The sequence below is a fragment of the Giraffa tippelskirchi genome, chromosome 8 (genome assembly GCF_054371585.1).
Source record: "Giraffa tippelskirchi isolate mGirTip1 chromosome 8, T2T-mGirTip1v1.2.pri, whole genome shotgun sequence".
Classification (NCBI taxonomy): Eukaryota; Metazoa; Chordata; class Mammalia; order Artiodactyla; family Giraffidae; genus Giraffa; species Giraffa tippelskirchi.
This window is the reverse complement of record NC_137282.1, coordinates 141,354,914-141,367,995: the sequence shown is the minus strand read 5'-3', so window position 1 is coordinate 141,367,995 and position 13,082 is coordinate 141,354,914. Positions and strand designations below refer to the sequence as shown.

Sequence of the window (13,082 nt, the reverse complement as noted above, 5' to 3'; positions counted from 1 at the left end):
AGTGTCATCCATGTGTGCATGTATGCTAAGTCATTTCAGTCATGTCCAGCTCTTTGTGACACCATGGATGGTAGCCTACCAGACTCTTCTGTCCATGGGATTCTCCAGGTAAGAATACTAGAGAGGGTTGCCATGCCCTCCTCCAGGGATCTTCCTGACTTAGGGGTCAAACCCACGTCTGAGTCTCCTGCATTGCAGGTGGGTTCTTTACCACTAGTGCCACCTGGGAAGCCCCAAAAGTGTGATCTATAGATCAGTGCATATTTGTAAACTGTTTCTTACTAATTCTTCATGAAATAAATACAGAAATAAAGTATTACAAAATTTACAATGAATTGATAGAAAATGTTAGGTATACAATATTTAATAATAAAATTACCACTCATGTGTCTTTGTACTCACTTCATCATTTCCAGTAGTTTATTCAGAAAACTATGTCTGTGATATATAATATATAATGCAAAAAACATTTACAAAAACCACAAGATGGGAAAAAGATTCTTCTCAGCAAATTGTTTGAGAAACACTGCTTGATGTGGCTGGAAACTTTGGTCATGCAGATTCATGGAGTCTTAAGTCAAGAGGCCTCATAATTGGTGGTCCTGAGGACACCCGTCAGGACTGGAATCCTTGGGTTTACAAAAAATGGGCTACTATCTTTACAATTTATAGGTTCTTTTCTAAGTCTCTCAATATCATGCAGGTGGGGAGAACTCCATGGATTTCAGTTTAAGGTAAGGATAGACTGACCCAGAGAAGTTGGCCTGGGTGAAGGAGAAGATGTGGGTTCCATCAGTCATGTTATAGAAAGAAATGTCACTATCCTCATAATCCAAGAAAATCACAATCTTTTGTGGACACTTTTCGATCGGGAGAGACTCTTTTCGGAAAATGTCTTGGCGAGAACAAGTGAGAGCCCTGTATTCACAGCCTTTCTTCTCTAAGACGTTGAACTTCATCTTCCGTAGATCGTTGAGTAACCCACTCCTCTCTGTGGGCTCCTCATAAATGCCTAGAGTCCATTCATCAGTGTCCTTAATGTCAACCTCCCAGTAATGTCTCCCCTTAGTGAATCCTTTCTGATCAAGTGTGAGAAGATTGCCACCTCCTTGCTTATTACGTAATACTGCCTGAGGTTCCTGTCTGAAGTCAGAATTGTTCTGATGAACGTTTTCATGATTTACCATCACAAGAACTGGAAGAAATAAAAAGGAAAGGATAAAGCCAAGATTGTATATTTCAGAAAACTGTTGTACAGTTAACAAAACAAATGTGTAAGGAGTAGTGAAAAGAACACCTCTCCTCTGAAGGTGTGTGTGTTTGGGGAGGTGGAGCTGGGTGGGAGTGGGGTTTGATGTGTTCTCTTGCTTGTTCTTGCTACCCATTCTATGCTACTTGTCTTATCTTTACCATGGTCAATGTTTCGACAGAGTGCCAGGGTGTGCAGGGATCTTGAAATGTTTACTGAAGAACGGTGTTCCTGCCATGTTCTCTGCAAATTAGTCCTATTTTCCTCAGTTAGTCACAGGCTCCATGTGAGCTGACCTCTCTACAAAGAACAGCTGAATTGCTATTTTGAGCCCTTTTTACTTAGTGTGGGGTCTCCTCAGCTGAGGGGCTATGTTAATTTCTGTTTCAGAACCAAGTGGACCCCACAGACAGGGAAGCTTTGTCAGTATTTGAAAGGGGAAGCACTACCAGAGTAGCTAATCCTAGCAGCAGTTGTCAGTTCAGGCAAACATCGAATGCTTTTCATGTCCTTCCTTCTCTTTACCAGAACAGTAGTGCCTGTCTTTTCAACTGGAGAGGATGTTAGGAAGGATAAGCAGGGTCTCAGAGGGGATCTGAGAGGGCAGGTTAGAAGGGGGTCAAAAAGATAAATAAAGAACCACTTACCACGTTTAAACTGTTCCTTCCTCCAGTCTGAAAAAGAGCAACATGAATTGAAACCGGGCGGAAGTATACCCAGGGGATGAAAAGAAGATAAGATGACTTTCCTGACTCATCATCTTCTCACAGTGACATACCCTTCCTCCTCTAAACTCCTCAGACTCTGGTAGTGTCCAAAAACTACAGGACAAGTAGTATGCTTTCTGTGCTCTCAGATTAGAAACTACCACATCATTCAGCCTGAAGCTGAGGCTGTTCTCCAACCTAAGCCAGGTTTGGAGACCCCAGGAGTAGGGTCTGATACTCTACATGCCACTCCACTGTGCTCTCCAGACCTCTGTGGGCCTCCTCGTTGATGATGAGAACTATAAAATATATTTTTAATATAATTCTATTCTATTCCTCCTCTAAATCCCTCTGTTCCCAGTTTTTCTGGCCTATGATCTCCTTAGAGTTTAAGTTTATGACCAAAGCATTTAAATAAGCCCTTATTACTTTGACCCAGATTGTAATTGGATAGCTTATATTTTTCTCCAGAGACAGATTCCTAGTGGGAAAAAGAATTGCATCTGCTTCTGCCTGTGGCCACTTCTCTTATAACAGGCCTTGTGATTTTATTTGAAGATTGGGTATTCTCATTGAGTCTTGAATCAATAGGCAGATAAGGGCCCATCCATAATTCTTGGCTGGAGCAGCTCTGTGGTCTCTTACTAAACTGCCCTCCTGTCAGAAGTGTAGCACTCAGATGCATCGAATCTATAAATATATGAATCAAGGGGGACATCAGAGATCATATATTCCAGTCTCTTCATCTAAAGAGATAAAGATACTGAGGTCAAGAAATATAAAATAACCCAACTTCCCAGTTGTAATTGACAGATTTGGAATTAAAAGTGTCAAAAGTTGTCCTTAGTACTTTGCTCACTCCTTTAGAAACACAGGAACATTTTTCAGTATCTCATAAAAGAAAACTCTTAACAGAACTGCTTAATTTGCTTTAATCCTTGGGAGGAGTTCCTCTGACCTTATCTTATCAGAGCACTCATCAGGCTGTTCATAGTTGCCTGGTTCCTAATTTCCTCCCCCCAGTGGACTTTAAGTTCCACAAAGTCAGAGATAATGACTTGTGCCACCAACATCTAGCATGCCTGGCATATAAAACTTGCATAAATATATATTCAAGGAATGACTTAATGTGTTTTTGAGATCCAACACCATATTCCACACACACACAAACAGAAACACATGAGTTATAAACCTACAGAATACATAGACACAGATTTCAGAAAGTATAAAGATAGCCAATTCCCCCTACCTCCAGATAAACATATTTATGCAGAAGATATTAAAATATTTTGAAAAACTGTTTTTCAACTTTTTCATACATAAACCTTCTCTCTCTATATTGAATTTTACTTTCTTTATTTCAAATATGTAAAATAAGTAAAATCATAGTTAATATACTTTTCTGAATAAAAAATATATTTTCTGATCTTTTAAACTTTATTTGCAGAGTAAAAGTGCTGACATAATATATTCTTTATTCTTCCCAAATCTCATCCAAGTCACTCTGAGTTCCATCTTTCCCTTCTCCATAGTGGAAGGGCTAACAATTCACATTCTTGTTGTGTCCCACCCTAGTCATGTAGTGGAATTGACTAGTCAGTAGTTATTTCTCCTTCATTATCAGCTCTGGAAGACAATTGGTTATTTGAGTCTCCAAATACAAAATACTACAGAGTGATACCAAATAAAAATGTCACAACTTTCAAGTGTGTGTACATGTGTTTATATTTATGACTCTGCTTATTATGCTCAGAATACCAGAGGCATTTGGCAAGACGAGGGCCAGAGGTTTACATACCAGGATATATCAGAGCCTTCTTCCAGTCTAAAACGGAACAAATACAGGAAAGATTAGATGAGACATTAATCTGCAACCTCAAATTTGTCTTCCTTTCCATAATTTCTCTTCCTCTAATCATCATGAATCCTTTAGTCTTTTCTCTGAGAATAGGGAACTGAGAACTTGTTGGACATCAGGACATCAATTGACATGACTGAGTTGCTTACCTTTATTGTATAATGCCTTTCGCTGTTCTGAAAGGAACAACATTCAATGAGAGACCCGAAACAGGTGTGAAAAGGGGTACAAATTCTACACGAGGCATGAGAAGAAGGAAGACTCACCGAGATCTTCCTCAAGCTTCCCTGAAAGAGAAAGAGATAGAAAATCCATCAAATTGAGATTTAGTTGCTCCTGAGCCCAGTGAGTAGCTAATTGAACTCAATTTGACCTTCTCTTAAGGATCCCATAGGGCTTCCCTGGTGGCTCAGAGGTTTAAGCGTCTGCCTGCAATGTGGGAGAACTGGGTTCGATCCCTGGGTCGGGAAGATCCCCTGGAGAAGGAAATGGCAACCCACTCCAGTACTCTTGTCTGGAGAATCCCATGGACGGAGGAGCCTGGTAGGCTACAGTCCACGGGGTCACAAAGAGTCGGACATGACTAAGCGACTTCACTTTCACTTTACACTTTAAGGATCCCAAAGCTAAGCAGGTGAGAAAGATTAACGAATATCTTTGCCAACTATAAAAGGGCGAGCCCTAAGAAAAGTTATCTGGGAAGAATCCTGGGGTCACACAGGAAGGCAAGTCCATGCTTCCTGGGAGTTTGATTTCTTAGGTGTTTCTGGAGCTTATTCTTGAAGGATAAAAAGGAAGAGAAGATAAAAGAAGACATTTCTGCAAAGAGAAACAGGTTGGGGTACAGAAGCTTGAAAGGGCATGATGTGGATTGGAGGCTTATGACCACTGCCCACAGATCTTCTGACTTCCCATGTGGTTTTCTCCTTTGCACAGGACTCCCAGTTCTGTGGAATTCTGGGCACCCTGTGTTTACCTCAGGATTCTCCAACAATTTTTTATTTCCCCATCTACCCTGCACACACAGTATCTGCAGCTTTTCCAGGAACCTCTGATTTTACTTGCTGCCCGATTTACTTTTGGCTGAATGTGCCTCTTCCTTTTCTCTCGCCATCTCGTCTTTTTCGTGAGATGCTTCCTTCCTTTTCTTTACTTCTCTGTTTTTGGCTTTATGTTCTCTCCAACCAGTGTAGCTGATCCCGACGAGGAGAAGCACCAGCACAGGGAGTGTCCCAGCCAGGGCTGTCTTCCATGGAGACGTTCTGGGGAAGAAGGGCTCTGACACAGGCATGTGGAGACACAGTGAGAGACAGAGAGACCGACCTGGAGGAAGCCCCGCGCTCTCTCCAGGGCTTCCTTCAGCCCTCCTTCACTCCTCCCTGCCTGGAACACACCCAGCTCTGCCTCGGGGTTTGTGCCTGACTGACCTGGAAGGAAAATGGCTGACGCTTTTTCCTGGCCAGAGACGGGGTTCTGGATGGAGCAGGTCACATTGCCCAGAGAGCTGTCCTTGACCACAAGAGATGCCTCCACATGGAAGAGCCCATCTCCATCTTGAGTCTGAGATTCAGAGAGGGATAGTAGCTTCTCTCCCGCCATGTCACTCCACTGCACCCTGGGTTTGGGGAACCAGCCACCTGAGGAGCACAGAACTTGGATCCCGTGATCCTCAGGCCCCATCATGCGAACGTGAGGGGCAGAGCCCAAGCCTGAGGAGAGAAGACATGTCCCTGAGGCCTGTGGTCCTTGGGGCTCAGGAGTCCCTGAGGCTGAAGGTCTAATTGCCCTTCACTAGGCTGATGAGTAAACTGAAGCTCAGAGTTCAAAACTGCTCCCAGTCAGCATTAGGCTTACCTCTGAGTCTGAAATCAATATTAAGTTGATTCTGAAATCAACTTAATGCTTTTGTACTGTACTAGGACTGAGAGAGTTTTGGGGTCATTCCAAGAAGAAAAAAGCATGGGGACAATCAAAGAAAAAGTGAGTTTAATTCTACAAGTTGTCTTTCTCTTCTGACTGGGTAAAAAAATATTTGAAGTTGCCAGTATCCATCTGAATTAATACAAGTTAATAAATTTTTGAGATCTTTTTGGATACCAAAATATCTACAGAAAGATTGCCTCCTTTGCTGTTTAAAAGCCAAGCATGTGGTTTTGTCCTCATTGTACAGTTTAGGAAGCTGACATTCTGCAAGGCGACATATGGAAGATCCTGAGAAACACCAGACTAGGGATCCAAACATTCTCACCTTTCCTTTTGCTTTATACCATGATACATGACTTTGTGCTAAGTGAACATACCTATCACGTGCAGCTCCACAATGGCTTCCCGGGAGATGTGACCATCATTAAAATGACACCAATACTGGCCATCATCAGAGGCACGGACGTGTTGGATCAGCAGGGCCACAGCCCCTCTGCCGATGGAGTCTTCCGCCAACTCTGTCCTACCACGGTACTCCAGCATTTGCTCCCCATCTTGCTCCTGCCCATTCTGGTACATGAGCACTGCCGGGGAGAGCTGGTCTCGGTACCACCGGATCTGCATGTGGGCTGCACTCTGCTCGGGGGACAACCGGCAGGGCAGAGTGGCATCTGCCCCTAGTGGGACCTTGATGGGCTGAGCTGGTCCCATCACAGAAAACCCGGACACTGCATGAAAATCAGAGACAGATTGGAGGAAGCAGTAGGGGAAGGGATGAGATGGTAGACCCACCTGCATTTCTTAATGTGAGACTCAAATGTATTTCTCTTATTTGTGTTATTTTTTGATCTCCAATTAAAGAGACAGTATCAGAAAATGTCATTATTGAGACCTCATGGCTGATTATCTTCCAACCTGGAGTCTGAAATTTTCATCTTGAGGGGCCCCTTTTACTTTTTGAAAGACGGATTCATGTCCCAAAAAGAATAAATGGTTTGTGCCATATCATAACCAGCTCAGGGATCTAGAGTCCAAATTCTTTGTTTTCAAATTTTGGTTTTCTTGGCAGTGTAAACATTACAAAGTATATTTTCACAAACAGTTACATCAACTTTAAACAGGCTAAGATCACTCACACTCAATAAAGATTTAGATAAATATTACAGCTGTAATTTTTATGAGGTCTGCTCAAAGGATGTTGATGTGAAGGAGATCACTCCCACCCTTCACCTGACTCGTCAAAGCCTTCTGTTGGCAGCAGACAGAGCCATAATTTTCCCAGATATAACTGTCTTTGAGAGAGTGTAGAGTTGGGACTGGTGGACCTACTGTATAAGAAGAGCCACTGAAAACAAACCAACAAATGAAAGATATGAGGGAAAATACTGACCTGGGGAGCCCCACATGGACACCCAGAGAAGAAGAGCAGAGAGAACACCAGCAGCAAAGAGGCCAGGAAAACCTGCCATCTTCTTCAGAGCAGAACATGGAGCACGCTGGAAGCACAAAACATTCACTCTGAGGATGCTGAGAAGGTGGTGAGAAGCCAGCTGAGTGAAAGTTCTCAGAAAAAAAGAGAAAAAATCCCATGTGCAAAGACTTACTTGTATACACAGGATTTCGGATGTTTTCCCTCACAGACCTTGAGACAAACACCACCAACTCCCAACCGTTCCCATGGTTTTTTGTTTTTTTTGTTTTCCTTCCCTCTTTTGTTTTTCTGAAAACCGTTTCCCCAGCAGGTGTAGGAAACGGTAAACCGTTCTCTTGTGTCCTGTGGGCTTACTTGCTTATCTATGGATTCACCACCTCGACAGGGCTCTCTTGAAATTGAAAACCTTGAGTTCAATGTTGAGAAATAAAGTCAGACACAAAATTCTTCCACTTTCCTCAGTCAAACTATTTCTCCCCTCCATTCACTCATTCATTCATTCATATATTAATTTATTTTGATCACAAATACTCTTGTAGCTTAATTCCTGAAAGGGAAGGGAGTTTTCTCACCACATGAGCCCAGAGCTCAAGCCCTTCTTTTTTCAGGACCCACATGTCCCACAGACACACCTGCACATCCCCACATGTTTTTCTCACCATCCAGGTTGAGCCAAGGGGGGTTTCTGGACCAAGCTCCTGGTCTCTTTAGCACACCTACACGATCTGGCTCCAGACACAATTTGTACCTGGTTGATCTCGTGGTCAGCATCCAAAGGTGTGGCTGCAGGTGATGAAAATGGCAGGTTTCTAACCCATTCCTGAATGAGGAGAATATTCTTAGTAAGGAGGACAAATAAGGCTGCCAAGAAGAACGGGCATTTGAATGCCTCTTCTGGAATGGGTTTAATGAGAAAGTCTCAGCCTGCCTCCAGCACTGCTACTGACTTTGAAAGTGGAAGTAATAGTTCATCCCAGAGGACTTTGGACTGGGCTGAGCTATAGGATGATAGAAACTCTAAAGTTGCTTTGGTCGACAGTGTTCAGTGTGGCTCCCTGCTCGCACCGGCAAAGGACAGAAATCGCATTAGCTGGGGAGAGAGAATCATCTTCTTGTATAAATATCCAAGTCAGTCGGTCATCCAAATGCTTGATTCACAAAGTTAGATGATTTAGAGGATAAACCCAATAGCAGCATGCTTCCTCCTACCACACCATAGCTGACATCGTGCAGAGTTGCATGGGGGACAATAAGACATCAGGAGCGGAGGACTCTGTGCTCTGAGAATATTAGGGCTGTGTTTCCAAAAAACCTTAGGGTTCTCCAACATAGAATAGATGTAAAAACACAGTGATAAAGAGTGCCAGATACAGAATGCTCATACAGAGTTTTCTTCCCATTTCACACTCTTTCCAAGCTTAATTCATGTTTTTTTCATGGCACAGAAGATTTACAGATAATCAGGGACAAAAGAGGCAATTGCATAAATATTAATATGTAAGTCTGGAAAAATGAATACCAAAATCCTAAATAAATATTCTCTGGAGATAGAGAGGTACATTTGTCTTTTTTAAGAAATCAAATGTACTGAGATATAATTTGCATACAATGGAATGCATGGCTTTAGAACATGCATTTCAATGAGGTTTCACAAATACTTACACTCATGTAACTACCACCTCATTGAACAATGGACCATTTTTGTCTCTTGAAATTTTCCTCATGTCCATTGTCCATCAATCCTATCCAAGGGGGAAAAAAAAACAGTATTCTGATATAAATCATGATAGCTTAATCTTGCCTACTCTTAAATTTCACCAAAAACAGAGTCATACAGTATACACTCTTTTGTGCTTGGTTTCTTTGTCTAAACAAAATGTTTTTTTGAGGTTCAACTGGATTGTGTGTATCAGTGCATTTAAAATTTTTTTGCCACATAATATTACCCTTCGAATATAGGACCATAGATTCTGCGATTTTCTTTGGGGCTGTCTCTTTTCCTCATACAAGCCCATCTCCTTCCACTCAAATTCTTTCACACCACTCTGGGCAGCGCTTCTCCATAAAACTATCCTGTCTTATTTGGGGTCTGACACCTACCTTATGGTTTAGGTCGGAAATACTAAAGAATGAGAAGCAAAAACTGAAGGAGAAAAGGAACTATCTGAAAATATTATTTGCTTCTTTTGTTTACTTTGAAATGTATGATACGTCTTTGTGTATATATTCTATTTCAAGATGTAGATAGACTAATATACATTTCCAACAGTTAGAAAAAATAAATTTAAAAAATTCACATAATACTTAGGCATTTTCCCCAATAATAGAGAATTATTTGAGTAAAGCCAATTAATCTGTGAAGGATATTTAGAGGCAATTACATTGAATAATATCAGCATTTGTGTGTTTGAGAGAGAAAGGTGAAGAGGGAGAGAGAGGAAAAGAGCTACAAGGCATTATTAATTTTAAAGAGCAGTTTTTAAAACAATGTAAACCATATGATCTTGCTTGTTTGGAAAAAATAGAAAAATTGCAGCAAAATAATAATAGGATATGTATTTCTGAGTGCTGCAAAAAAAAGGTGTTTCTGTCTATAATTTTGGTTATCTCTAATTTTCAGATTTCTCTAACTTAAAAAGCTAAAGAATAATGTGTGTATATAAAAATTTGTAATGCAAATATGAAGCATATTAGGAAGGATTCATTCATAGGAGATGAAGGATTAGAGAAACAAACAGCATTCTTGGGAATGAAAAATTGTCTTAAAACAGAAAACAAATGGAGGTGTCAGCTCTCAGAGTAGACACTGCTGAAGATCAAAATATTGGGTTAGAAAAAAGGAGTTATTACCTGGTAATTTAAATCAAAATGATTTAAAAATTAGGAAATATAGGTTGAGCAAATTCACCCAGAACTTCAACATTCACCTAGAATGTTTCCCAAGATGAAAAGATTAGGGGCAAGAATCAGAAGGAAGGGTACTTCACAAAAAGCTGACTACTGCAGAAGAAGAGTCATTTATACATGAATTCTTGTAACATTTTAGAGTTACAAGCAAACAACTAAACAAAACACAAAACCTCAAAGTTCCAGGGTCCAGAAAAATTTCTTATGTACAAAAGAAAAAAAAATCAGATTCCATCATACATGTCATTCAATATTAATTACTAGAAAATAGTTGAATGGAGTCTTCATTTTTGTCAACAGAAATTCAATTAACGATCAAGTGAAGAAAACAAAGGAAGAATTTCATTCAAGTCAACTGAGGATTGTAATTCAGGAGACAAATTCAGAAGCTTTGAAAACTCTCCCACCTGTTAGAAGTTGAAGGTACAACCGTACACATTTTTAAGACAAAAGATTGTCATCAAAATGACATACTGACATCTTACATGAAAGTTCTCCAGAGATAGTCCAGGTAAGCATGTACAAAGCAAGTAGCAAGTCTCCACGATTCCTTACAGAGTCAGGAAAGAATGCTATTCTTTTAAGAAGTTACATTGCTAGTATTAGAAGAAAGAAAACAAAATTATCTTTATAGTCAATCCAGCATTCTCGCCTTTGAGGAGGTCTGGTTAATGTACAATGCAGAAGCACGTTACATATTACAGGAGGAGGAAAGAGACCCAAACAGACAGACAGACAGAGAGAATTTTGTGCTTAAATTTCTTTGTCCTGTTTCAAAATATAAATTTTGTTTCATCACTTTCCTGAGTAGAAACTAGAATTTTCTAAGTAACAAAACTAGCATTAAGCGTAAGGGCAAAAGAAAATTTTGGACAAGCAAGGAATCAGAAGCTTTTTTTTTTTTTCTCATAAAACCTCTCTTATATGAAAAGTGAAGGTTGCAGTTTGAACACAAGGGCTTTGGGCAGGGAAAAGGTACAAATACTTCTGGGCTACATCCCATAGTTGTTTACTCCCACTCTTTGTTACCTGACTTGGAGTAAAGTGAAAGATTGGAGATTTAGCAGATGTGTTCTGGCAGTATGGGCTTCTAGGTGGCTCAGTGGTAAAGTATCCTCCTGCCGATGCAGGCGACTCAGGAGACTTGGATTTGATCCCTGGGTGGAGAAAGTCCCCTGGAGGAGGAATGGCAACCCACTCCAATATTCTTGCCTGGAACATCTCAGGGACAGAGGAGCCTGGGGGCTACAGTCCATGGGGTTGCAAATAGTTGGACACGACTTTAAGACTGAGCACGCATGCTTGTCCTGGCATCAGTCACCTAGGAATGAAGGAATCGTGGGCTAACTTAATCTCCTTTTTCTGATACCTTCTTCCAATAGGGTGTTTGCCTCCATGGAGACTGCATGGTTTTCCTGAGGCGGTGACTTCATAAATTTTAATCATGTTCAAAAGTATGATAGCATTATTCATACTCATGTCAAACCCCTGCCTATTTAGGAAATGCGAATCCAAATCTCTAGTGAGATTAGATACTTAAGCAAGTTTGAAAGAGATTACTTGAAAGAAGCAGATATTTTGATATTAACTTTACAGGCAGATCTGGGGGAAGCTTGGCACTCTAAGCACAGTGGAGGAAGGAGTTAGGTAAGTGTCATACTGGGTCATTCTACTAATCCATATTGTCTGAAGTGGATTTCTATTAATCAAAAACTGAGAGAAATTGTTAAATCTCACCAAGTCATAAAGTAAAAGATTTGATGTGGCATAGTTGTTATATTATTTAAAACCTCTCTAACTTCATGTATATGTTCTGGAATGGTTCTTTTCATTTCTGATTAATTATGGTTATAAACTTTTTTGAGTTCCAAACTGATTTTGCATTTTTTAATTCTGCAGTAGGCTGTTAGCACTATGCAGTCCTTGGAAGTTATGTGCTCATGATGAATGTCAATATTTGAAGGGATCATTTCGTTTCTTTGAATGATTTCTCTCTGAACTTTATTTTTATTTTAAAATTAATATTACCATATTTAAAACTTTGTTAGACTATGTCTGGTTTGTGAAAGAGAAAGTGAAATTCGCTCAGTTGTGTCTGACCCTTTGCGAACCTATGGACTATCGAGTCCATGGAATTCTCCAGGCCAGAATAGTGGAGTGGATAGCCCTTCCCTTCTCCAGCGGATCTTCCCAACCCAGGGATCGAACCCAAGTTCCCCGAATTGCAGGCGTATTCTTTACCAGCTGAGCTATCAGGGAAGCCCCGTGTCTGGTTTATACTTGTTTATGTCTTGTTACTATGTCTCTTACAATCCATACAGAGAAGTTCAATCTTAGATCTAGAATATAAAAAATGTAATTTAGAGTTTTTTAAAATTTTTCAGACTCTAAACCAGAATGTCTGTCATTCTAGGCAAGAAAGGCAATTATTCTAGAACTTGTAGGATTGAAGGCTCTTCAAAACAAATCAATTATGAACCCACACAACAGAACGTAAAAGTTACTGACACTCTTCTGAATGCTTTACGTATATTAATTCATGTAATCCTCATGACAGCTTAGGGTAGGTACTGTTATTAAACCCATTTTCAGATGAGAAAACTGAGGCACACAGAGAGCTCATGTAACTTGATCAAAACCATGAGCTTGTAAGTGACCTTACCAAGATTTTACCTCAGCCAGTCAAGTTCTAATATTTGTGTTTTATTAGCCTGGATAAATACACTCTCAGAGAAAAAGAAGTTTCTGGATTTTGATCCTTTCTTTGGAAGTGTGTAATTATTAGAGGATTTATTATTCATGCCAGGTCAAAGTTCTCTTTTCTTATCTCAAATGACTTTCAGTTTTGAATATGTTGGCAAGACTGGGGAGAATTGCACTGCTGAGAGTTTCCCGAGCAGGGGCCATCTTTCTTCTAGTTTTCTGAAACCCTAAAAACACAAAACCTAAGGCTTCCTTGAGGACCCAAGGTTTCTAACGTCTGGTGTTCCCTTGGCATCTTGGAGC

General features: G+C 40.4%; 1 protein-coding gene across 2 annotated transcripts; it reads right to left on the bottom strand.

Annotated features, from left to right (window-relative positions):
- Positions 1-391: 391 nt before the first annotated feature.
- LOC145516482 (butyrophilin-like protein 1) lies at positions 392-7,251 on the bottom strand. 2 transcript variants are annotated; one of them, XM_081517717.1, is made up of 9 exons: positions 7,128-7,251; positions 6,115-6,465; positions 5,242-5,523; positions 4,892-5,092; positions 4,081-4,101; positions 3,964-3,990; positions 3,755-3,781; positions 1,897-1,923; positions 392-1,195 (listed from the first exon to the last, which is right to left on the bottom strand). In XM_081517717.1, exons 1-9 carry the CDS (start codon positions 7,204-7,206, stop codon positions 696-698), a joined length of 1,515 nt encoding a protein of 504 aa, XP_081373843.1. In that variant the 5' UTR covers positions 7,207-7,251; the 3' UTR covers positions 392-695. The 2 variants fall into 2 exon arrangements, with proteins under 2 accessions (XP_081373843.1, XP_081373844.1); XM_081517718.1 differs by lacking the exon at positions 3,964-3,990.
- Between the last annotated feature and the right edge of the window lie 5,831 nt (positions 7,252-13,082).

Bases quoted from the DNA above. Each gene is read 5' to 3' on its own strand.
- LOC145516482 (XM_081517717.1), bottom strand. From the start codon at position 7,206: ATGGCAGGTTTTCCTGGCCTCTTTGCTGCTGGTGTTCTCTCTGCTCTT. The intron at 4,102-4,891 runs GTAAATCGGGCA...TTTCTCTTTCAG, and splicing joins AGAGGCACATTCAGCCAAAA to GGAAGCTTGAGGAAGATCTC. The intron at 3,782-3,963 runs GTAAGCAACTCA...GTTCCGTTTTAG, and splicing joins AAAGGCATTATACAATAAAG to ACTGGAAGAAGGCTCTGATA.